The following is a 25,528-nucleotide window of genomic DNA, read 5'->3' as shown; positions in this document are numbered from 1 at the left end:
AATGAACTCCTTATCTTCCCTAAGACATGTCAAATGAGATCTCTAGGTACTCTGTCATACGTTTTCTCTAAGTCAATAAAGACCACATGGAGGTCCTTTTTATGAGCTCTAAATACTTCTATAAGTCTTCTTAGAAGGTAAATAGCTTATGTTGTGCATCTCCTTAGCATAAAACCAAATTGGTTCTCCGTTACTGTAGTTTCTCCTCTGAGGTGGGCTTCAATAACCTTTTCCCAAAGTTTCATGGTGTGACTCATTAGTTTTATGCCTCTATAGCAGTTCTGGATATCACCTTTGTTTTTATAAATAGGAACCATAATGCTTCTCCTTCAATCATCCGGCATTCTCTTGGTACTCAAGATCTTGTTAAACAGCTTGGTTAGCCATGATACTCCCAGTACTTCTAGGCTCTTCCATACTTCAATTGGGATCTTATATGGGCCTGGTAATCTACCTGCTTTCATCTTTCGTAGGGCTTCTTTAACTTCAATCACATCAACATGTTGTAGATGTCCATGAGGAGGGTTAACTTGAAATCTCTCCCACACTACTTCTGGGTCCATCCTATCAGTCACGATCTCTTCGTTTAATAGGTTGCAAAAATAATCATCCCATCTTTTCATAATGTCCTCATTCCGTACAAGTACTCTACCATCATCACTTTTAATGCACCGAATATGGTCAATATCTCTACTCATCCTTTCCCTTATTTTGGCTATTCTATAAAATTTTTTTTCTCCTTCTCTTGTATTAAGGTTATCATATAGGTTATCGTACTTGTTTGTCCTTGCTTTCCCCACAGTCTTCTTAGCTTCCTTCCTGGCTGAGTAATATCTTAGTTTATCCTCTACCTCTTTGGTCCTTTGCCAAGTCTTAAAACAGTCTTTCTTAGATTTAATGGCAGTCTGGATCTCCTCATCCCACCACCACGTCTCGAGGAGTTCGGCACCCTCCCTTGGATACCCCTGGAACTTCTTTAGCCACATTCTTAATACAGGTCATCATCTCAGTCCACATCTCATTAACATCTCTGTAAATATCCCACTCTCCCTGTGGCACCACTAGATCAGTAAAAGATTTTAGGAGCGCTCCTTGTAATTGCCCCCATTTTATCTTAGGACATATCTGTTGTGTCTTCTTGCATTTCCTCTTACCTAGGTACATATCCAAGATCAACAGACGATGTTGAGCAGTTAGGCTCTCTCCAGGTATAACCTTACAATCTTTACCTAACATTCTATCAGATCTTCTCATCAGGAAGAAATCAATTTGACTTGCGTGCTGCCCACTTTTGTAGGTAACTAAATGTTCCTCCCTTTTCTCAAAAAAGGTATTTGAGTGCATATTCAGTTCCATTTCTAGGGGTAGGGAAGGGGCTTCTCCAGCTGGTCAGAGTTACTTTCATTGAAGATGGGGCTTGTATACATCAACAATGGCTTTGATCATCTATTATAGAAAAGATCCAGAGAATGCAATTGGATGAATGATTTTTCCTTGGGGAAGTGGAAACTTTCCCATTTCAATAAAGACATTAGAGAGAATTTTCATTTGAATTGCTCATTCCTGTGGGACCCAAGATGCACCAACAAGATGGCTGATGACCAACTAAAAAAGGCCTCATGAAGCTGTGGTTTGTTTTGGGGTATTATTAGGTGTAAAATGGTCTCTCAGTAGATTTCTATGTTAGTTATGGCTGATCCAGGTATCTGTTCTGTTCACCTTGTATCAATTTCTTATATCCATTCATTCTTTATCAATAAATTGTTTCTTTTATGAGACATTGATTTTGACTAATTGTTTATTTAGTTGGGATAGGACAGGTTTGGATGATTATGATGACGAATAAAGTGTATCAACGTGTTTGGTGGAGATAGATAGTTGCAGTTCACCATAATTCCTTTAATAGATATATTGAAGTAGTTTGAATTGTTTGATATGTGATTGTTTTAGGACCTTATTTATTCCTTTCTATTTCCTGCTTGTGACTAACCTATTTTATTCATGGTGTTTTACATTCCTTGTTTGTAGAGTGATGCAGAGAAGATGTATAAGATGCTTCACCATTATGGGTCAAACTCCGTGGGGCAGAGTATTCAGCCAAGTCTTTTTACATGTGGTCTTTGTGGCGGAACAATAAATTCTTTCAAGATGCTACCTTGTGAACCTGTGAAACCTAACCTTGAAGATTTGGGTTCAAGTATAAAAGATAAGGTTGTTTCCTCCCATATGAATTATGTTAACTAAGTCCGTCGGTCCTTTCTATTGTTATCATTTAGCATTTCTAGCATGTGATTTTATGATTAGAGAGAGAGAGAGAGAGAGAGAGGAATCCACTCCACTATACTCTATATTGCCATTGACTTAAAGCCTATAAATTACATGAGAGCCCTCACGTATATTACATCCTACTACATATGATTATAAGGCACACCCAAAAATACCCATACAACCATAATTCTAACACCACCCCTCAAGCTAGGGAGTAGATATCAAGCATACCCAACTTGCCCAAGGATAATGGAACTGTATAGTTAACAAGTCAGCAAACTGATCTCCTGTCTTCACAAAGGGTGTGCAAATACATTTGGAGTCAATCTTCTCCTTTGTAAAGTGGCGATCAACTTCAATGTGCTTTGTGCAATCATGTTGTACAGGTTTGTGAGCTGATGGCAACCTTGTCGTCAAATATAATCTAATGTGACCATGAATTTCAAACCTCAACTCCTGGACTAACTACTTCAAACATAGAAGCTCATAGACACCATGAGCCATGGCTCTAAATTCTGCTTCTGCATTTGATATTGCGATACCATATTGCTTTTTTACTTCTCCACGTGGCCAAGTTTCCACCAACAAAAGTACATTATCCTGATGTAGATCCCTATCGGCAAATGAACCAGCCCAATCTACATTAATGAAGGCTTCAATATTCAATTCATTATGTTTGGTATATAGCAATCCCTTTCTTGGACTAGATTTTTGTTGTAATATGGGTTCAAGGGATATTTTAGTCATAGGGGTATTTTATTAAGTCCTTGTACCCAAGAATTTAAGTATCGGTATCGGTTGCCATATTGGCTGGCCAAAATTAAGATACATATCAGAGGGTATCATATCAGAGATATGTTAAGATACATTAAAGATACACATAAATGGATATGAAACACTTTTATACACTTCAGCGTAAAAAAAATAGTTAAAAATAGTTATATATAACATGTATTATGCATAAACACTAAATTAAGAGTATTGCACTAAGAATCCAAGGTTTGTAGTTGTCCCATAAATGTAAAATCCTTGTTTGCAACCTTGATTTCCACTTTAGTTAGAAAGAAAAAATGGTTGGCAACAACTTGGAACAAAACCCCCACAAAAGGTCTTTTTTTTTTTTTTTTTTTTTTTTTAAAATGACCCGTCTTGGCCATTATATGACCGTAGCACACCATATCGGTATGTATCGTACCGTACCAATACATATTAAAATATACATTTCACCTCAATTTTTAATTTTTCATAGAGTATCGGTACGTATCGGTGCATATCGTATTATATTGGTGTGGATCGGTGGTGTATCTGTCCGTATTGGTATGTATCGTAGGATACATATCGATACAAAAAGATATAAAAATTTCATGTATCGTATCAGTAGTATCATACCGGTAAGGACTTATACAAATACGTATCGGCCAATACGGTACGATACATACCGATAGTTTAAACCATGCTTGTACCTATACTAGAATGTCCTCTCCCTTATTATAAATAAAGAGGGCTTGTTGTCTTTTTGATAGAAGCCTAATTCACTAAATCAACGTGGTATCAGAGCAAGGATCAACATCGAGATCCTAACCCTAATGCCTGAACACTAGTCTCTCTCTCTCTCTCTCTCTCTAACCGACAGCTGCTATCTTCACCTTTCCCTCGATGGTGCGATTATCCCACCGAGGGCCTATTACTCTCTAAGATGATCTAATTCTCCTCTTAGGTTGTTTTGGTTCTTGATGTGTTATCTCTGAGTCTGGTACGTAAGGCTTGAAGATTTCAGTTATTTTTGCATGTTCTAAGGTCCGTTTGTTTAAGACTTATATCTACTAAAAAGTTACAATCACGTCTGCTGGACATAAAGGAGTTAGTCATCTTATCTTTCCTTTATTCCTTATCAGCTCCATTAGACTAGATGGGAGTAGTTACCTGATGTGGACTCGTTCGTGCTTCCTTGCCATTGGTTCCCATGGCTACTTTGGCTACCTTACAAGGGAAACCATCAAGCCTACTATTATTGATTTTACTCAGAAGAAATGGGATACAAACAACTTCCTTATTAACTCTATGGATCCTACGATAGCCCATGGCTATCTTATGCTTTACATTGCAACCAAGAAAAAGAAAACTCCCAAAGATACTTATTCTCAGGTTGGCAATGATGCACAATGTTATGAACTGCGAAAGAATATCTATGAGACCAAACAAAAGGAGTTGTCTCTATCCTAGTATTATTCGACATTATGGGGTATGTGGCAAGAGGTAGATTTCTATGAAGATTTTGCTGCTACTTATACAACAGATGCAGTTGCGTTCAAGAAGAGGGAGGACAAGCTCTAAGTCTATGATTTCCTTGCTGGCCTTAATGTTGAGTTTGATAAGATTCGGGCTTATTCCTTAATCATGTTCCCTTTCTGGCCCTTCAGCAAGCTTATACCATAGTACAATCAGAGGATACTCGCTTCATTGCCATGCTTCTTCCTGTATCTTAGGACCTATCAACCCTATACTCTAGCTCAGGTATATATTCTCATGGAGACTCTTCCCGTAACATTGATTGATCTGTATCTGATAAAAATCACGTGAAGTGCGATTACTATGGGGAGGAACGCCGTACCAAGAATTTTACCAGAAATTACATGGATGGCCTACTAATACTCGAGGCCGTGGACAAGGTCGATCCAATCAAGCCGTTGCTAATCACAGTACTTTTGATGATGTACCAACCGATCCATCACTATCTCAGAAGGAGTTATAGACCCTTTGTCGTTTGATGACCAAGCTTGACTCTTTATCCTCTTCATCCATGCCCTCTGCTGCCTCAACTGCATCCCTTCCAGTTCTATATGATCCCAATCCTAATCAGCCAGGTATTTCTTTCGATGCTCATTGTGCCTCGATTGTATCCATTTGCCACTGACTATATGACTGGGTCTTATAACCAAGGATCAATAATTTCATTTTAATTTGAAACCACCAAAACACTGAAACTTCGCTGAAATAATGCACTTTTTCCATGTGTTTCACTTGTCCATTTTAAGGGGTAATGGCCAAAATTAGAAAAATGAGCGAAATTTCAAGACAATGATTGGAATTTCAGCGAAATGACCGAAATTGTGTCCTTTTGTCTTTCATATGAAATTTTGTTTTGGTAAAAAAGCACCAAAATATCCTAGATTTTGGCGAGATATTGCCGAGTTTTCGATCCATGCTCAACCAATTTGTTGACTATTTCCCTTTGTTAGATAACAGTAAAGTTTAAGTTGCTGATGGTTCTCTCTTTTCTGTCTCTGGAAAGGGTTCCATCAAATGCACTGCCATGTTGTCCCTTTCCTTTGTGTTACATGTCCCTAATTTTTCAACTATTCTTCTTTCTATTGGTTGTCTTACTAGGGATCTAAATTGCAAAGTATCCTTTTTCCCACTAATTGTCTCTTTCAGGACTTGGTAACGGGACCTACGATTGGTAGTGTGATGCAGATGCCTTGGCTTGGCTGGACCTAACTGACCCATTATGGAGGCCTAAGCTAAGACAACCGACACAACCAACCCAAACCAATATTCTGGTCTGGCAAGGATTGGTAGTTGATAATTAAGGAATCAATCTTAGGATATTTGATTCTCTTTTGTTTTAGAAGTAGGTTCTTTTGGAACTAGTCAGTTTCTAATTTTATAGTAGTTTCTATTAATTGTTTTGATTTTCCTTTATATTAGACATGTAATCGATGGAGCAATTCAGATTTAGAATATGAAGTTTGAGTGGAATAATTTTGAGAGCCTGTGTGACTATGGCTTTCTGTGACTTCCCTTCCTTTCTTCTTGTTCTTCCTCTGTTCTTCTTCTCCTTCTTAGCATTCTCTCTATTGCTGGTCGAACAGTTGGAATATGTAGATGAGGAAGAATGAGATGAGAGTTGAAGAAGAAGAGGCGATGGTATGTTTGAATGATGTGTATTGTGAGTAAAGTCTCACTAAAACCTACATATTACTTCACTACTATATTTACAAGATATTACACATACCTCCATAAGGAGGGAAATTACATATACCTCCCCAAGGAGAAAAGGAAAATAAAACATAACAAATTACTAAACTACCCTTACAGAAATATAACTAATATCTCTAACACTCCCCCCTCAAGCTGGAGAATAAGTATCATGCATTCCCAGCTTGGATAGCAAAGAACTGAACTGATGATGAAGAAGACCTTTTGTGAAGATATCAGTCAGCTGATCTCTAATCCTCATAAAAGGAGTGCATATGTAACCAATGTCAATCTTTTCTTTAATGAAGTGTCTGTCCACCTCTATGTGCTTTGTCATGTCATGTTGCACAGGGTTGTGGGCTATACTTATGGCAACCTTATTGTCACAATAAAGCCTCATAGGTGCCTTAGTATCAAATCCCAACTCTTGGACTAGCCTTCTCAACCAAAGAAGCTCACACACTGCATGAGCCATGGCTCTAAATTTTGCCTCTGCACTAGATCGAGCCACCACAGATTGTTTCTTGCTCCGCCATATAACTAGTTTTCCACCTACAAATGTGCAATAACCTGATGTGGATCTCGTATCAGAGAATAACCCAGCCCAATCTTCATCAATAAAGCCTTTGATCCTCATGTGGCTATGCTTGGCAAAAAGTAGTCTTTTTTCCTGGAGAGGACTTCAAGCACCTAAGAATTCGGTAAACCGCATCCAAGTGCCCACTCTTGGGATCATACATAAACTGACTCACCACCCCCACTGCATAAGTAATATCTGGACGAGTCAAGGACAAATAGATAAGCTTCCCAACCAGCCTTTGATATTTCCCTACATCAACAAGAGAAGGGCTAGCATCTTCCCCCAACTTATGATTTTGCTCAATAAGAGAACTTGTAGCTTTGCAGCCTAACATTCCTGTTTCTTTTAATAGATCTAGGATATATGCCCTTTCTTGGATCTGGACACTTCAATCCCCAGGAAGTACTTTAAGGGCCCTAAATCTTTGATTTCAAACTATTGGGATAAATAGGTCTTTAGCTTGGCTATCTCATCTCTGTCATCACCTGTTACCATAATGTCATCAACATAGACAATCAAGGCTGTAATGGTGCCATTACCACGCTTAGTGAACAAAGTGTGGTCAACCTGACTTTGGGAATAGCCATTTTTCAGAATAGCCTATTTAAACCTTTCAAACCAGGCCTTCAGAGATTGCTTAAGACCATACAAAGCCTTCTTGAGAAGACACCTTTCCTACAGCTGAAGGGAACTTAAAGCCAGGAGGAGTTTGCATATACACCTCCTCTTCTAAGTCACCATGGAGGAAGGCATTCTTCATATCTAATTGATACAATGGCCAATCCTTATTCACTGCTAGAGATAGAAGGACCCTTATAGTGTTATGCTTAGCCACAGGAGCAAATGCCTTCTCATAGTCAATCCCATACACTTGACTATATCCTTTTTTCCACCAGCCTTGTGTTATACCTCTCAATAGTATCATCTGACCGGTACTTGATTGTGTAGACCCACCTGCATCCAACTGGAGTTCTCTCCCTTGGAAGGTCAACCAATTTCCAGGTAAAATTTTTTTCCAAGGCCATCATTTCCTCTGTCATGGCTTGCTTCCACTTAGGGTCAGACATAGCTTCAGAAACATTCCTGGGAATAGAAGCAGATGAGAGTGCGATAGTAAATGCAACACCTATAAGGGAGAGAGAGTCATAGGAAACAAACTGGGCTATAGGATTAGTACAAGCTCTCTTTCCCTTCTAATAGCAATAGGAAGATCTAACTCTGATGGGGAAGGAAGAATATTACCTGACTGAGGAGGGTGGATCTCAGGAGTTGGATTCAAAGAGGACTCTTGGCAGGTCTTTTTGTTCCTCCTTATGTACACAATGGTCACCTTTTCATTACCTAAACCTGAACCACCTCTTGAATGATCACCAACATCAATAAAATCCACCTCTTTGTGTTTCCCAATGTCAAGCATAAAAGGAGAGATAGGCAACGGGTCAAGAAAGGGATCTCATCAATGGCCTTTTCACTTCCATTATGCTCCCTCTGAAAAGGATACTGATGAGGAGCAAAAAAAGGTGCAGACTCGAGGAATGTGACATCTTTAGAGAGAAGCCTTCGTCTGGAAGAAGGGTGATGGCACTTATATCCTTTGGTAGTGGAGGAATAGCTAATAAAGATACACTTAAGAGCATTGGGGTCCAGTTTAGCCCGAGAAGACTTATTAACATGGACATAACAGATACACCCAAACACTTTGGGGGGAAGAAAGAAAGAGGAAGACTGACGGGACAAGGTGTCCAAGGGAGTGTTGGGGCCAAGGAGTTGTGTTGGCATATGGTTGATCAAATAAGTAGTAGTAAGGAGACCATCAAACCAAAAAGTTTTAGGAATATGCATGCCAAAGAGGAGACTCGTACTGTCCTCCAACAAATGGTAGTTTTTCCTGTCAACTACCCCATTTTGTTGGGGTGTGTCAACATAAGCTAGCTGATGGATAATGCCATAACCAGTAAAAAAGTCTTGGAAGACCACCATATATATACTCCCCCCCTTTGTCAGAACGAACAATTTTAATTTTGGTGTCAAACTGTGTACATACCATATGATAAAAAATTTTAAAGGCATCATACACATCACTCTTGTGCTTCATCAGAACAGTCCAAGTAGCACAGGAAAAATCATCAACAAAAAAAACAAAGTAACGAAAACCAAGTAAAGAAGTAGTAGTAGAAGGCCCCCAAACATCAGAGTGCACAATATGAAAAGGAACAGTAGATTTATTTCCATGATAAGGATAAAAAGAACGGCAATGTTTGGTAAAAATACATGGTTCACAATGAAAGACATAGGAACTAGGAAAAGAAGTAAATAAATGAGGTAATTGTTTCCTCATAACAACAAAAGATGAATGTCCTAAACGTTGATGCCACAACATCATATAATCCATAGAACTGTTATCAGTACGTCCACACACATAAGACTAAGTTGTAACCTAAAAAGGTGATTGAGGTTTAAGTAGGTAGAGTCCTTTCTCCTCTCGCCCACAGCCAATAATCCTCTTCGTCACCAAATCCTGAAAGAGAAAATTAGAAGGAAAAAAAGTGACACAACAGTTTAAGGATTTTGTCAGGTGACTCACAGATAAGAGATTACGGGTAAGGGCAGGAATATGAAGAACAGAATCAAGTGAAATGGAAGAAGTAATAGGAACGCTACCTTTACCAGAAATGAAGGAAAGGGAGCCATCGGCTGCCCTGACCTTATCTTTACCAGAGCAAATAGAGTACGTATCATAATAATGGGGCGTACTAGTCATATGATCTGTAGCACCAGAATCAATAACCCAAGATTGAGTTGTGAAAGGGGCAGATGATGAGACCTGCAAGGAGGAAGCTGAGGACTCTGGCAAAGTAAGTGAAGAAGATGTCGAGCTTCCTAGTTGAGACATGACCCTTCGGAATGCTGCAATATCCTCCCTAGTAAGGGGACTGTGCTCTAACTGTGAGCTAGGAGCAGACCCTGTAGTAGTATGCTCAGACTCATTACTGTGGGCTCTAGCTCCCCCACTACGTCCACCATGAGCACCACTAGTACCACCACGTATGCCAGAAGGTCGACTATGAAGAACCCAACATCTCTCTTTGCCTCTTTGGTATGTCTAGACTTCCCACAATGATCATAGCGTCTGCCATCCCTAGTTCCCCATGGGGTGGGCCTTGGCCTCGGCCACCACCACACCAATCTCGTTGAGAGCTAGTAATAAGACCTGACCGCTCAAGGGAAGGAACATGTTCCATGGCCACCTCCTGGTCTCCTCACTCTACAAATAGCTACACACTTCATCAAGGGAAGGAAGTAGAGACTAGCCCAATATCTATATCTGGATCGGCTCATACTCGGGATTCAACCCACCAAGCAAAATAAGAACCCGTTCCCCTTCTCAAGTGTCCGGTACACCTTAGCTTCATCCTTAAGATTGCACAGTTGGGGGTCCTTGTAGTGTTCATACTCCTCCCAGAGACTAATGACAGTGTTGTAGTACTCAGAGATGGTCCTATCCCCTTGCTTGATGCCAAAGACCTTCTGGAGTAATTGATAAACTTTGGTCGAGTCACCCACATGGTCAAAAGTTTTAGTAACACTGTCTTAAATATCCTTGACAGTTTCTTTCCTCATAAACCTTCTTCCAATCTCAGGTTTCATGGAAAAAATCAGCTATGTCATAACAGTGGAGTTTTCAATCTCCCACTTTGGATATGTCGGGTCATCTGGTTTAGGAGCCTTAATGGTACCTATAACATACCCTAGCTTTCCCCTACTCCGCAAGGAAAGCTTCACAGAATGAGCCTGATCCAAATAGTTGGTGTTGTCCAACTTCACAATAGAGATATGAATATGTGGGTTATCAAAAACCATAGCAGTAGGAGGAACACCACTTGATACACTGGCTAAAACATCACCAAAGAGAGCTCCAAATCCACTATCTTCAGACATGTTGTGGATGAGGAGTCACAAACACAATGGGGAGTACACACTCTACCCAATTTTTTTTCTTGAACCAAATAAAAACAATTCCAGCAGCCAAACTAAGGAAACACTTAAAAAAAAAAAAAAAAAAAAAGGGGATTCATACCATCTACCTTCTTCAAGGGGTAGGGTCATAACATCCACATGGGAGCACAGCATCCCTAAAAAACATTAAATCTCACAGCCACATAGCAGTCGGAAGCATCACAGCCATATTTCAGAGTAAAAAAGGGCAAAAAAAAGGGCTGGCGTTACCCTGTGAGCATAAAAAAATTGAGTTGTATAGCCTCAACTCAAGGAGGCTTGCAACAAGACTTAGAGGGGTGAGAATACACCCTAGGGTGATCCAAATGGGCCTGGTTTCAGCTCCAAAGCTTATCAGATGAGAGAGAAAAAGAAAAAAAGGTCCAGGGCTGGTGGTACCCTTACCTAGGCCTGGTTTTGCTTTTTGCAGCCTTCAAATGTCTCTTTCTTCAAAGGAAAAAAACCCTTTTGGTGTCCCCATGGTCTCCTTGTATGCCTCTTAGAAGGTTTCTACAAGCTTCTCACATAGAAGTCCCTTTCCTTGGAACCCCTTTGTAACCTAGGGTTCCAAAGAGGAGAAGAAGGGAGGAGACTAGTAGCTCGACTCTCGAACCAAGCTTAGGTGCTCTGATACCAAGTTAGAATATGTAGATGAGGAAGAATGAGATGAGAGTTAAAGAAGAAGAAGAAGAAGAAGAAGAAGAAGAATAAGAAGAGGCGGTGGTATGTTTGAATGATGTGTATTGTGAGTAAAGTCTCACTAAACCTACATATTACTTCACTACTATATTTATAAGATATTACACATACCTCCCTAAGGAGGGAAATTACATATACCTCCCTAAGGAGGAAAGGAAAATAAAACATGAAAAATTACTATACTACCCTTTCAAAGGAGGCGAGCTGATGCAGATGCCTTGGCTTGGCTGGACCGAATTAACCCACTATGGAGGACTTAGCCAAGACACAACCAACCCAAACTGATATTCTGGTTTGGCAAGGGTTGGTAGTTGATAATTTTTTTTTTTTTTTTTTTTGAATAAAAAGTTCATTTACTAAAGGGGGAAAAAAAAAAAAAAAAAAAAAGAGAATAGATACAACAGCTCCCAGAAGGGAGAGAAGCAAAGAACAATCCCTTAAGAGACCCGGCGAAAGTCATGTCAATCCAAATCCATTACCTGTGAAGGGGGGGAATCCTGCTACTTCTAGGCCAGCACCTTACAAGGACACCTTTCCATAGAGAGGCAGAACGGGGACGGTCGAAGAACAAGTGATTTATGTCTTTCTGCTAGGCACCACAAACAACGCACAAGGGAGAGACCAAAATCTAATAGTGAATGAGGAAAGATTGCATTGGGAGGCAGTCAGAAAGGGCCCGCCAGACAGTGAAGCTATGACGAGGGATATAGTGCTTGAACCAAATACCCTGTGCCAAGAAGAGAAGATCCCCCTGGTTCTAACATAATCCCAGATAGGATAGTCACCCCTTTGATGAGAACTAATAATGGGGGTAAGGAGTTCCAGGCAGCTGTGAGCTGGGGAGAATTAGTGGCAGGAGGAGACCAAGAACCCTAGCACATGATATTTGCAACCGCGGAGTGCTTCGAAAGCCCCAAACTGTAAATGGCTTTGGCACATACAACGTGGAGAAGGATTCCCATGGGATGCCAATGGTCAAGCCAAAGAGCGGTGGAAGTACCATCTACAATCTGGGTAGAGATGGTCCCCATAACCTTTTGATCTGAGAGACAAGGTCATCCGCCAAACATAAGAAGCATCAAATGGAGAGGTGGCTATCCAAATGGAGTCTGAGCGGAAGAGTCCCCGAGTACACCCAGTCAATCCAGATACTTTTCTTTTTTGTGACCAGCTTCCAAATCAGCTTAGTAATACCTGCAGTGTTAACATCCGTTATACGTCTAAAACCAAGACCACCCTCAGATTTTGGGAGACATACTCCTGCCCACCTCAAAGGACGAAGGAATTTGGTGGAGTCCGAGCCTTTCCAAAGAAAACCAGCCATAAGGGACTCAATCTTAGAGATGCTGAAAGCGGAGAGCCCATAAATACCATACCAATAGATATTAGAGGCTTGGAGAACTGATCTTATGAGCTCCACCAATTAGGGAAGCATTCTTAGAGTATTTGATTCTCTTTTGCCTTAGAAGTAGATTCTTTTGGAATTAGTTAGTTTCTAATTTTCAAGTAGTTTCTATTAATTGTTTTGATTTTTCTTTGTTTTAGACATGTAATCGATGGAGCAATTTAGATTTAGAATATGAAGTTTGAATGGAATAATTTTGAGAGCCTGCATGGCTGTGGCTTTCTGTGACTTCCCTTTCTTTCTTCTCCTTCTTCTTCCTCAGTTCTTCTTCTCCTTCTTATCATTCTCTCTCTTGCCGGTCGAACCCATTTCTGGGCGATAGTTGCAGCACCAAACAGGTAGATCGATCTCCCTCACCTTTGATCTTCTGGAACTGAAGCTTTGTGCCAAGGTTGCTCTTCCCAAAGAGACCCAAACCCTTGTTCCAGAAATCCTTCTCATCAAAGATAGAAATTCAGTTGCAGGTCTGGAACATAACCTCACCGTAAAGCTCAGTTCCAGACCTCTAGAACTTCTAGTTTGCTTGTTTTCTGAGGAGACTTTATGTGTTGTTTTTAGTAGGGCTGTGAGTTGCGACCCATCATCCCAAATTTCATATCGATCTGAGCTCTTACAAGGGGGTTTTTCCTCCTTGAATCCAATGGTCTCTACCTTATTTCTGGTTCTGATGCAAGGTTGAAGAAGAATCGTGAGTTTGCAATTTATTTCCCTTTTATTCTGATTTCCTATTATATCCTTCTCTTTGCCTCTAATTTTCTCATATCCCATCTTTTTATTTTGTTTCCTAGTTTTTCCCCATCAAATAATTACTATTCCCTTTAGGGCCCATCTCCCAAGTGGCTTGTTAATTACTCTGGTTATTTACAACTCTGCCACACTCTTTATAACTTCAGTTTATTTACAATACTACCATTGCATCTTGATTATTGAGTTCTCTTATTTGGGTGGGCCTATTAAGCGAACCAAACAGGGTTTTTTTAAACCCTGGTTCCGCATCACAGTGGTAAAGCAGTTGGGGGTTATACTTGCTTGACAGTTCTCCAACAACTTTGACTACTCAATCTTCTCTCCCTACTTCATCTATTGGACCCTCTATTGTGGTCATGGTCTCTATTTGCTTACTGTTGGATAAGTAAGAAGTTCTCACGATGTTCGTGAGGGAGATCATTTTTTTTGCTAATGACGGTTTTGTAGGCCTTTGGCTTGACTAGTCCCGCGGGCCCATACTAACCCCATAACTGCATGGACTAGGTTATTGAATCTAATTAATTAGATTCTGTTTTAGTTTCCTATTAGTCTAGGAGTCCTTATCAGATTGTATTTCTGATTTCCTATTGGTTATTTAATAAAGGAAGAGTGAGTGAGAAACAATTCGCAAGTTCCCTCGCTGCTCTATTCTCACTCTCTTTCTCTCCATTGTATATGTTCTCTTTTTCCCTTTCTTTGTCTCTTGGTTATGTTGTAACCCAGTAGTCACTTAGAGGGAGGGTGAATCAGTGAGTCCAATTCCAATCCCAAAAAACCTGTCCAATAGCTGAAGAAGCAAAACCTGATACACCTATCCCTGTTCGCACACAGTTGTAATGCGCACTCGGCCTCTCATAGGCACTTCCTTAATTCAACAACAATCACACCAACAACACAGGGGTTTTACGAGGTTCGGCAATTTGCCTATTTCCCTGGAGTAGTGCCTATAATGGCTTCGTACCTACTCAATGCACTACTTTTGACTGCACCCACAATTGGGAGCATCTTCGTACCTACTCAATACACTACTTTTGACTGCACCCACACCTAATTTTCTCAAGCCGAAACTGAGATGACACTTGCAGTACTGGTATAATGTGTAGTACCCATTGCATGGGAGCACCCACTCCCAATGCTTAGCACCCATTAAGCACACAATATAAGAATACAGTAAATTGGGGCTTATATCAATGCCCTACAGTTAAGCCCTGCCTAGCATGTACATCCACAACTACCTAACATGCATACAGTTCATCCACAAACTAACCTTACATGCATACAATTCATCCACAACAAACCAAGCATACATACATTTCATCATACATACATGTAATGTAAATCTAAGGTTTGGAAATCTCACAACCAGTTGCCTGTGATGACTGGGAACCTCCATTAAAAAGCTAGGTGCGCACACCCTCTCTTCCCCTTATCTTCTTGCTCTTTAAAGCAGCAACAACTACCCTCAAGCTCTTTTCTCTTCCCCTTTCTTCCTCTCTTGGTTTAGAATCAAACCACAATCAATGGAGCTCAAAAACTCATATACTAGCCTTTAATAGAGCACACATCACTACTCATAAACCAGCCCTCAATAGAGCACACATCACTCACTTGAAGCTTTAAAGATCATTCAATGGTCATTAATGGAGGGGGGAGCTTCTCTCTAAAAAATCACAACCTTACACTCACCAAAACCCTTATTTCTTGCTTCCATAGAGTACGGCATAAAAAAATGAAGTAGGAACTTAGATGGATGGATTTGGTCTCTGGTTAGGGAGATACGACCATTTGAAGTTGGAGCAACCAAATAACCTGAAATGGAATCTTTGGAGGAGTGGCATAGGCTGCATTGATGGCGTGCGCAACACCCCATTAATCCTGGCCGTTCATCATGAAAAAGGTAAGGCAATTAATCTGGGCCACACGATTAAACAACGGTTATTAAACTATGGCCATTCGATCAGAACGATTAGGGAGACTGGCTGACATCATGCTGACAACACTGTTAGCGTTAACGTTAGCTGACAATGCCATCAGGTGTGCTGTCATCAGCCCATTGGTTGGCATGGCTTATGAGTCTGACCACTTTCGATAGCTTTTTCATAAAGCTGAGCCATTTAATGGCCATAAGATTGGCGCCTTTAAAATAAGGTCCATAGGATCTACCCCATCAAAATCCTTGGTGACTTTGATTTGTACGCACGCCACACATCGGCTACATATGATCTGGTGTACCGCACACTATTGCGCACAATGCTTCTACCTACTTACAGTTGAAATATGTGAATGGAGAGGAACAATGAGATGTGAGATGAGGAAGAAGATGGAGAAGTAGAAGAGGGAGAAGAGAGAGAATCGATGGATGTTGGAATAGTGTATTGTGAGAGATAACCTCACCTACACCAATATATCCTTTACTAATATAGTTACAAGGTATTACATAAACCTCCCTAAGGAGGGAAATTACACATACCTCCCTAAGGAGGAAAAGAAAAATAAAACATAATGAGATAAATTATAATACTGCCCTTAGACTAACATAACTGATATCTCTAACACTCCCCCTCAAGCTGGAGAATAAATATCATGCATTCCCAGCTTGAACAGCAGAGAACTGAACTGATGATGAATAAGACCCTTTATGAAGATATCAGCCAACTGATTTTCAGTCCTCACAAAAGGTGTGCATATGTAACTGGTGTCCATCTTCTCCTTGATGAAGTGTCTGTCCACCTCTATGTGCTTCGTCCTGTCATGCTACACAGGGTTGTGGGCTATACTTATAGCAGCCTTGTTGTCACGATAGAGCCTCATAGGTGCCTCAGTATCAATACCCAATTCTTGGACAAGCCTTCTCAACCAGAGAAGCTCACACACTTCAAAAGCCATAGCTCTAAATTCTGCCTCTGCACTAGACCAAGCCACCACAGATTGCTTCTTGCTCCGCCATGTAACTAGGTTTCCACCTACAAATGTGTAATAGCCTGATGTAGATCTCTAATCAGAAACTGAGCCAACCCAATCTACATCAGTGAAGCCTTCTATCCTCATATGGTTATGCTTGGCAAAAAGTAGTCATTTTCCTGGAGAGGATTTTGAGTTCTGGATGATGTGGTAAACCGCATCTAAGTGCCCACTCTTGGGAGCATGCATAAACTGACTCACCACCCCCACTGCATAAGTAATTTCTGGACGAACCAAGGACAAATAAATAAGCTTCCCAACTAGCCTTTGATATTTCCCCGCATCAACAAGAGAAGGGCCAGCATCATCCCTCAGCTTATGATTCTGCTCAATAGGAGAACTTGCAGGCTTACAGCCCAACATTCCTGTTTCTTTTAAGAGGTCTAAAATAAACTTCCTTTGGCATATATTTATGCCCTTTTTGGATCTAGACACTTTAATCCCCAAGAAATACTTTAAGGACCCTAGATCCTTAATCTCAAACTGTTAGGCTAAGTAGTTCTTCAGATTAACTATCTCAGTTTTTTCATCTCCAGTTACCATAATGTCATTAACATAGACAATCAAAGTTGTGATGGTGCCATTACCACACTTAGTGAACGGAGTGTGGTCAGCCTGACTTTGGGAATAGCCATTCTTCAGGATGATCTGTCTGAACCTTTCAAACCAGGCCTTCCGGGATTGTTTTAAGACCATGCAAAGCCTTTTTGAGAAGACACACCTTTCCTACATCTGAAGAGAACTTGAATCCAGAAGGAGTTATCATATACACTTCCTCTTCTAAGTCACCATGTAGGAAGGCATTCTTCACATCTAATTGATACAATGATCAATCCTTATTTGCTGCCAGAGATAAAAGGACCCTTACGGTGTTATGCTTAGACACAAGAGCAAATGTCTCCTGATAGTCAATCCTATACACTTAGTTGTATCCTTTTGCCACCAGCCTTGCTTTGTACCTCTCAGTAGTACCATCTGATCGGTACTTGATTGTGTAGACCCACTTGCATCCAACTGGAGTTCTCCACCTTGGAAGGTCAACCAACTTTCAGGTACAACTATTTTCAAGGGCCATCATTTCCTCAGTCATAGCTTGCTTCTACTTTGGGTCAGACATAGCTTCAAAAACATTCTTAGGAATAGAAGCAGATGAGAGAGCAACAGTAAATGCAACACCTGCAGGGGATAGAGAGTCATAGGAAACAAACTGGGCTATAGGATTAGTACAAAATCTCTTTCCCTTCCTAATAGCAATAAGAAGATCTACTCTGATGTGGAAGGAAGGATATTACATGACTGAGGAGGGTGGATCTCAGGAGTTGGATTGAAAGAGGACTCTTGGCAGGTCTTCTTGTTCCTCCTTATGTACACAATAGTCTCCTTATCATTACCTGAACCTGAACCACCTCTTGAATGATCACCAACATCAATAATATCCACCTCTTTATGTTTCCCAATGTCAAGCATAAAAGGAGAGATAGGCAATGGAGATAGAAAAGGGATCTCATCAGTAGCCTTTTCACCTCCATTATGCTCCCCCTAAAAAGAATGCCGAGGATAGGAAAAAAAAGGAGTAGACTCAAGGAAGGGGACATATTTAGAAAGAAGCCTTCATCTGGAAGAAGGATGATAGCACTTGTATCCCTTAGTAGTGGAGGAGTAGCCAAGAAAGATACATTTAAGTGCCTTGGGGTCTAGTTTAGTCCGAGAAGACTTATTAACATGGACATAACAGATACACCCAAACACTTTAGGTGGAAGAGAGAAAGAAGAAGACTGAGGAGACAAGATGTCCAAGGGAGTTTTGGAGCCAAGGAGTGGTGTTGGCATACGGTTGATAAAAAAAGCAACAGTAAGAAGAGCATCAGACCAAAAAGTTTTAGAAACATGCATGCCAAAGAGAAGACTCCTACTGACCTCCAACAGATGGCGGTTTTTTCTCTTATGTTGGGGACACAAGAATGCTGTGGTCAGTAAAAAAGTCTTGAAGACCACCAAACATATACTCCCCCCTTTTGTCAGAACGAACAATTTTAATTTTGGTGTCAAATTGTGTACATACCATATGATAAAAAATTTTAAATGCATCATACACATCACTCTTGTGCTTCATCAAAATAGCCCAAGTAGCACGGGAAAAATCATCAACAAAGGAAACAAAGTACCGAAAGCCAAGTAAAGAAGTAGTAGGAGAAGGGCCCCAAACATCAGAGTGCACAATGTGAAAAGGAACAGTCGGTCTATTACCATGATAAGGATAAGAGGAACGACAATGTTTAGCAAAATACACGGTTCACAATGAAAGACATGGGAACTAGGAAAATGAGTAAATAAATGAGGTAACTGTTTCCTCATAACAACAAAAGATGGATGCCCCAAACTTTGGTGCCACAGCATCACATAATCCACAGAACTGCTATCAGTTCGTCCACACATATAGGACTGAGCTGTAGCAAAAAAAAGGTGATTGAGGTTCAAGTAGGGAGAGTCCTTTCTCCTCACGCCCACTGCCAATAATCCTCTTTGTCACCAAGTCCTGAAAGAGAAAATGAGAAGGAAAAAAAGTGACAACAGTTTAAGGATTTTGTCAGATGGCTCACAGATAAGAGATTAAGGGTAAGGTCAGGAACGTGAAGAAAAGAATTAAGAGAAATGGAAGAAGTAACAGGAATACTACCTTTACCAGAAATGGAGGAAAGGGAGCCATCGGCAAACCTGACCTTATCTTTACTGGAACAAATAAAGTATGTATCATAATAATTAGACGTACCAGTCATATGATTTGTAGCACCTGAATCAATAACCTAAGATGGAGCTGTGGAAGGAGCAAATGAGGAAACCTGCAAAGCAGAAGCTGAGGACTCTAGCACTGTAAGGGAAAAAGATGATGAGCCTCCCAGTTGAGACATGACCTTGCGGAATGCTGCAATATCCTCCCTAGTAAGGGAACTGTGCTCTGGCTGTGGGCTAGGAGCAGACCCTATAGTAGCATGCTCAATCTCAACACTGTGGGCTCTAACTCCCCCACTACGGCCACCATGAGCACCACTAGAACTGCCACGAGGAGGTCGACCATGAAGAGCCCAACATCTATCTTTGGTGTGCCCAGACTTCCCATAATGATCACAATGTTTATCCTCTCCATGAGTTGGGCCTTGGCCTCGGCCACCACCACGCCAATCTTTCTGAGGGCTAGGAGTAAGAGCAGACCGCTCAAGAGCATGTGCCATGGCCACCCGCCTGGTCTCCTCACTCTGTAAATATCTACACACTTCATCAAGAGATGAAAGTGGAGACCAGCCCAATATATGTATCTGAAACGGATCATACTCGGGATTCAACGCACCAAGCAACAGAAGAACCCTCTCCTTCTTAAGTGTCTGGTAAACCTTAGCTTCATCCTCAGGATTGGACGGTTGAAGATCTTTATAGTGGTCATACTCCTCCTAGAGACTAATGGTAGTGTTGTAGTACTTAGAAATGGTTTTATCTCCTTGCTTCATACCAATAACCTTTTGAAGTAATTGATAAACCTTGGCCAAATCACCCACACAATTAAAGGTCTTAGTAACACTATCCCAAATATCCTTGGCAGTTTCTTTCCTCATAAACCTTCTTCCAATTTCAGGTTTCATGTAGAAAATCAGTCATGTCATAATAGTGGAGTTTTTAATCTCCCACTTTAGATATGTCGAGTCATCTGGTTGAGGAGCCTTAATGGAACCTGTAATATACCCTAGCTTTCCCCTACTCTGCAAGGAAAGCTTCACAGAATGGGCCCAATCCAAATAGTTGGTGGTGTCCAACTTCACAATAGAAATCTGCGTATGGGGGTTATCAAAAAACATAGGAGTAGGAGGGACACTACTCAATGCAGTGGCTCAAACATCACCAAAGAGGGCTCCAAGGCCACTATCTTCAAACATATTGTAGATAAAGGGTCACACACAAGGTGGGGAGTACAAACTATACCCAAAAAATTGCTTTCCTTGAACCAGAAAAAAAATCCAACCACCAATCCAAGCATACACTTCAAAGGAATTCACCACATTTACCTCCTTCCAGGTGTAAGATCATAACATAGGAGCTAAATACCCCTAAACATCAAACCTCACAAGAAAATGGCAATTGGAAGCATCACAAACAAATTTTAGGAGTAAAAACACCAAAAAATAGGGTAGGCGGTACCCTATTTGGACTGATAACTTTGAGTTGTGGCTGCCCAACTCAAGGAGTCTTGTAGCAAGACCAATAGGGCTGAAAGTACACCCTAGGGCGATCAAAGGGGCTTGGTTTCAGCTCCAAAGCTGACCAGATGAGAGAGGAATGGAAAAAACTATCTAGGGCTGGCGCTAACTTTACCTAGGCCTGGTGGTAACTTTACCTAGGCCTGGTTTTGGTTCTTGCGACCTTCAAGTGTCCCTTCCTTCAAAGAAAAGCTCCCATTGGTGTCTTCATGGTCTGCTTTCCTGCCTCCCTTAAGGTTTCTTCAATCTTCTTACATGAAAGACCCTTTCCTTGGAACCCCTTTATAACCTAGGGTTCCAAAGAGAAGAGAAAAAGGAAGAAGACAAGTAGTTTGACTCTCAAACCAACCTTACAATAAGGAGCCCTGATACCAAGTTGAAATATGTGAATGGAGAGGAACAATGAGATGTGAGATGAGGAAGAAGATGGAGAAGTAGAAGAGGGAGAAGAGAGAGAATCGATGGATGTTGGAATAGTGTATTGTGAGAGATAATCTCACCTACACCAATATATCATGTACTAATATATTTACAAGGTATTACACAAACCTCCCTAAGGAGGGAAATTACACATACCTCCCTAAGGACGAAAAGGAAAATAAAACATAATGAGATAAATTATAATACTGCCCTTAGACTAACACAACTGATATCTCTAACACTTACAAGTTACGCGATGGCATCATTCACATCAGCTATTAGTGGAATCTGCACGAACCGTCATATCTGAATCTGAATAAAGTGGCTCAATATGAGCCCTTGATTAAGGATCTCTTTGGTTCTACTATATACACATAAGCCCCTCACCTCCATATTTCAATGCAAAACACCCCTAGCAGGTCATGGCTTGAAAATTGCAAATTAACCCTTCGTTTTCCAAAAGTAAAATCTGAAAAACCCCCTATTCACAGAGTGGAATTGGGGATTTTCCGGTTTGCAATTTTGAATCGGCTTCACGAAAGCGAGTGTAACTTTCTCATACGATTTCCGATCGAGACGAAACAAAGTGCGTTGGAATTACCACTCGACGCTCTACAACTTTTCGGAATACTTGATCATCCAACTCAGCCATACAAAAAGGCCATAATGCCATTGATCCTTTCTGATGCCACAACTTATTCATACGGAATCAAAACGTGACGAAACCAAGTGCCATGGAAAGATTGGGTTTTATGGATAAAGTTTCTTCCAAAAATTCATCTTCAATGTCGAAACTACCCCCGACTGCCACAAATGCCATATTTTGACGACAGATGCTATAATTTCTTTATATGGTATCGAAACGCGACAAAATCATATGCGTTGGACTGGATAAATTACACTAATTTTTTTAGTCATAAACCGGTTTCTAAAACATCATTTTCACTGTTACAAATGCTCCCGAGCGTAAATAGAGCAAATTTACCAGTTTTGATCCAGAATCCTGCACCACCTACTATAAATGTATCAATCCATTCCATGCACACCGTTTGGCTCTATTATCTCATTGGAGACATTGAATGGTACCACGTCACTCAAACTGGTCACGCCATCACCGCCACGTGGCTGAGATTGTCAATAATGACAATTGTAAAATACAAATCTCCCTCTTTGGAGTTTCTGGAGACCACCTCATCACCACTACTCTCTAAAGCTCCGATGAGTAACTCTCCCTCTTTGACAACATGTACAAAAGGTGGAACCAATGGACTCCCCCTGAGTCCAATGGGGGGTAGCAACATTAAACAATTTACTCCCCTTCTCCTAATGCTCCTAGTGCTTGGGAAGAACCACCACTCCTAGATTTTGTCTGAGGAACTCAAACTACTTTTTAGGAAGCTGTTTGGTGAAAATATTAGCTATCCGCTTTGCTGTGGGAACAAACTCCATCCTTACTTCACCTTTCATCACCTTGTCTCTCAATAAATGATACCGGATGGAAATGCACTTCGTTCTAGAATGCATCACCAAGTTCTTGGAGATGTAGCACTCATATTTTCGTAATACAAAAAAAGAAAAGAAAAAAAAAAGAATGGCACTGCCTACTCAAGTTCAACACTTAAATCCTTCAACATCTGCTTCATCCGTAACGCTTGTGTACAACAAGATGTAGCTACAATATACTCTGCCTTTGCTGTTGAAAGAGAAACTGACTCTTGTTTCTTGTTGTGCCAAGCCACCAAGTTGCTCCCAAAATAGAATGCACCACCACTAGTGCTCTTCCTATCATCCATACATCCAACCCCGTCTCATCTGAGAAGGTTGACAAACTGAAGCTTTTGACCTTCAGATACTATAACCTAAAATCAGTGGTCCCCTTCAGGTATCTGAAAGTTCTCTTCATTTCTGCCGCATATATCTTCTTTGGTCCTACTTGGAATCTAGCTACCATGCACACAACTTGTAAGATGTTAGGCCTACTATGTCAGATATAATAGGCTACCAATCATCCACCTGTACAAAGTGTGGTCAACTAATAGAGAGTCATCTTCCTTGCTCAACTTATACCCAATCATCATAGGTGTACTAGTCGGCTTGCAATCCTCTATAGTGATTCTCTTCAACATCTCCCTCACATACTTGGACTGAGATATGAAGATACGTTCTTTCCTCTGACTGATCTACGAACCCAAGAAGAATGGTAGTTCACCCAACATGGACATCTCAAACTCATCTTGTATCATCATTGTAAAATCTTTGCATGATTCATCCTTGTAACCGTCAAAGATGATGTCATCTACATTGTACATACACAACCACCACAAGTTAACTATTTCTTCAATTATAACATAGAGGTTGTTGTTTATTAGGCCTTTCTTGAAACCCAACTTGCACAAGTAGGAGTCCAATCTGAAGTACCATGCCCTCAGAGCTTGTTTCAAACCATTTAAGTCCTTCTTCAATCTTCACACAAGAGTGGGGTCCTCACTCAGTTGAAACCCATCAGGCTGCTCTATGTAAACCTCCTTTGCCAAGTTCCCATTCAAAAAAACTGATTTGACATCCATCTGATAGACTTTGAACCCCTTGTACACTGACAAAGCCAAGAACATTCTGATAGCCTCAAGTCTTGCTACTGGAGAAAAGGTTTCTTCAAAGTCAATGCCTTCCACTTGAGCATACCCTTTGTATACAAGTCTTGCTTTGTTCCTCACCACCTAACCATCTTCATTAAGTTCGTTTTTTAAAACCCATTTGGTGCCAATTACATTCTTGTCAGCTGGCGTAGGGACTAGATACCAAGTTTGATTTCTCTCTATCTGGTCAAGCTCTTCATTCATAGCCTTCATCCAGCTCTCATCCTTGCTAGCTTCATCAACAAGTTTGGTTCAATCTTCGAGAGAAAAGAGAAGGTGTTGGTCTTTATTCTTGTTGTCTGAACACCTACAATGGGGTTTCCGATGATCAAATCATTTGTTCCCTGTTGATCAACTCTGTTGTGTCTTCTCTGCTCATTTGAATCTACTTTAACCTATTCAACATCCTCATCTTTGCTTTTGGGTCTACGATCAACCAAGTCATTCTCATCATCAAAATCTTCAAACTCTGGGAGTTCATTAGCTAGAAAGAATATCCCTTTTCTCATTAATGGTGACATCGACACTCCACAATCTTTCCAAGTCTGTTGTAAAATTTATAAGCCTTAATTGAAGTAAAGTAGCCTAGAAATATGTCCCTTTTCTCATTAATGGTGACATCGACACTCCATAATCTTTCCAAGTCTGTTGTAAAATTTGTAAGCCTTACTTGAAGTAAAGTAGCCTAGAAATATGCCCTCATCAGCTCTGTCATCAAACTTGCCCAAATATTGGTTTGTGTTCTTGATGTAACACTTGCTACCAAAGTCCCTGAAGTGTCTTGCTATAGCCATTCTGCCAAACCATATTTTATATGGAGTCTTGCATTCATGAGGTCTCAACATACACCTGCTATGTATGTACATTGTAATTATAACTGCCCCCGTCCAAAAACGTCTTGCCAATGCCATTCTCTGCCAACATTGTTCTAGCTATGTCCTGCATTGTTCTGTTCTTTCTCTTTGCAACACCATTCTGTTGGGTTGTTCCTGGAGCTGAAGTTTGTTTCCTGATACCATGCTCATAGTAGTATTCTTCAAACTCATCCCAACTGTACTCACCTCCTCTATCAGATCTCAGACACGTTAGCTTCTTTCCTATCTAATTCTCAACGTACTTTTTAAAGATCTTAAATCTTTTTAAGTCTCTGACTTGTTTTTCAAGAACATCATCCACACCATTCTTGAATGATTATTCACAAACATGATGTATCTCACTCTCCTAAGGTGCTAGGTGTCCTCATAGGGCCACATAGGTCTGTGTGAATCAACTTTAATGGTGAGCTAGAATAGTTTTCCTTAGACTTGTAAAAGATTAAGGTTTACTTTACCTTCTGACAAGATGCATAGATAGGATTGGAGAGCTTCTTTAACTTAGGAACATCTCTCACTACCTTCTTCGAAGAAATCTTGGTAAGGTTCTTGAAACCAATATACCCAAGTCTTTTGTGCCACAGCCATGTCTCCTCATCTGTGTTTACCATACAAGAATCTTTATTTAGCTTTGTCAAGGTGTGCAAGTTTCCTGAAGTTCTCTGTCTAGTAGCCACAACCTTTCCACTGCTTGATCTCCTTATCTCACACCCTTTATT

At 40.6% G+C, this 25,528-nt stretch overlaps 1 protein-coding gene across 4 annotated transcripts in view; it reads left to right on the top strand.

Annotated features, from left to right (window-relative positions):
- Positions 1 to 25,528, top strand: part of LOC122069984 (CSC1-like protein RXW8) — a 132,943-nt gene that overhangs the window by 91,859 nt on the left and 15,556 nt on the right. For all 4 annotated transcript variants that reach the window (XM_042634093.1, XM_042634088.1, XM_042634095.1 and 1 more), the window contains one exon: positions 2,029 to 2,211. In XM_042634093.1, coding sequence (XP_042490027.1) covers positions 2,029 to 2,211 — 183 coding nt within the window. The remainder of the gene's footprint in view (positions 1 to 2,028; positions 2,212 to 25,528) is intronic.

Source organism: Macadamia integrifolia, chromosome 2 (assembly GCF_013358625.1).
Source record: "Macadamia integrifolia cultivar HAES 741 chromosome 2, SCU_Mint_v3, whole genome shotgun sequence".
NCBI classification, from domain to species: Eukaryota; Viridiplantae; Streptophyta; class Magnoliopsida; order Proteales; family Proteaceae; genus Macadamia; species Macadamia integrifolia.
This window is presented reverse-complemented; position numbering and strand designations above follow the sequence as displayed.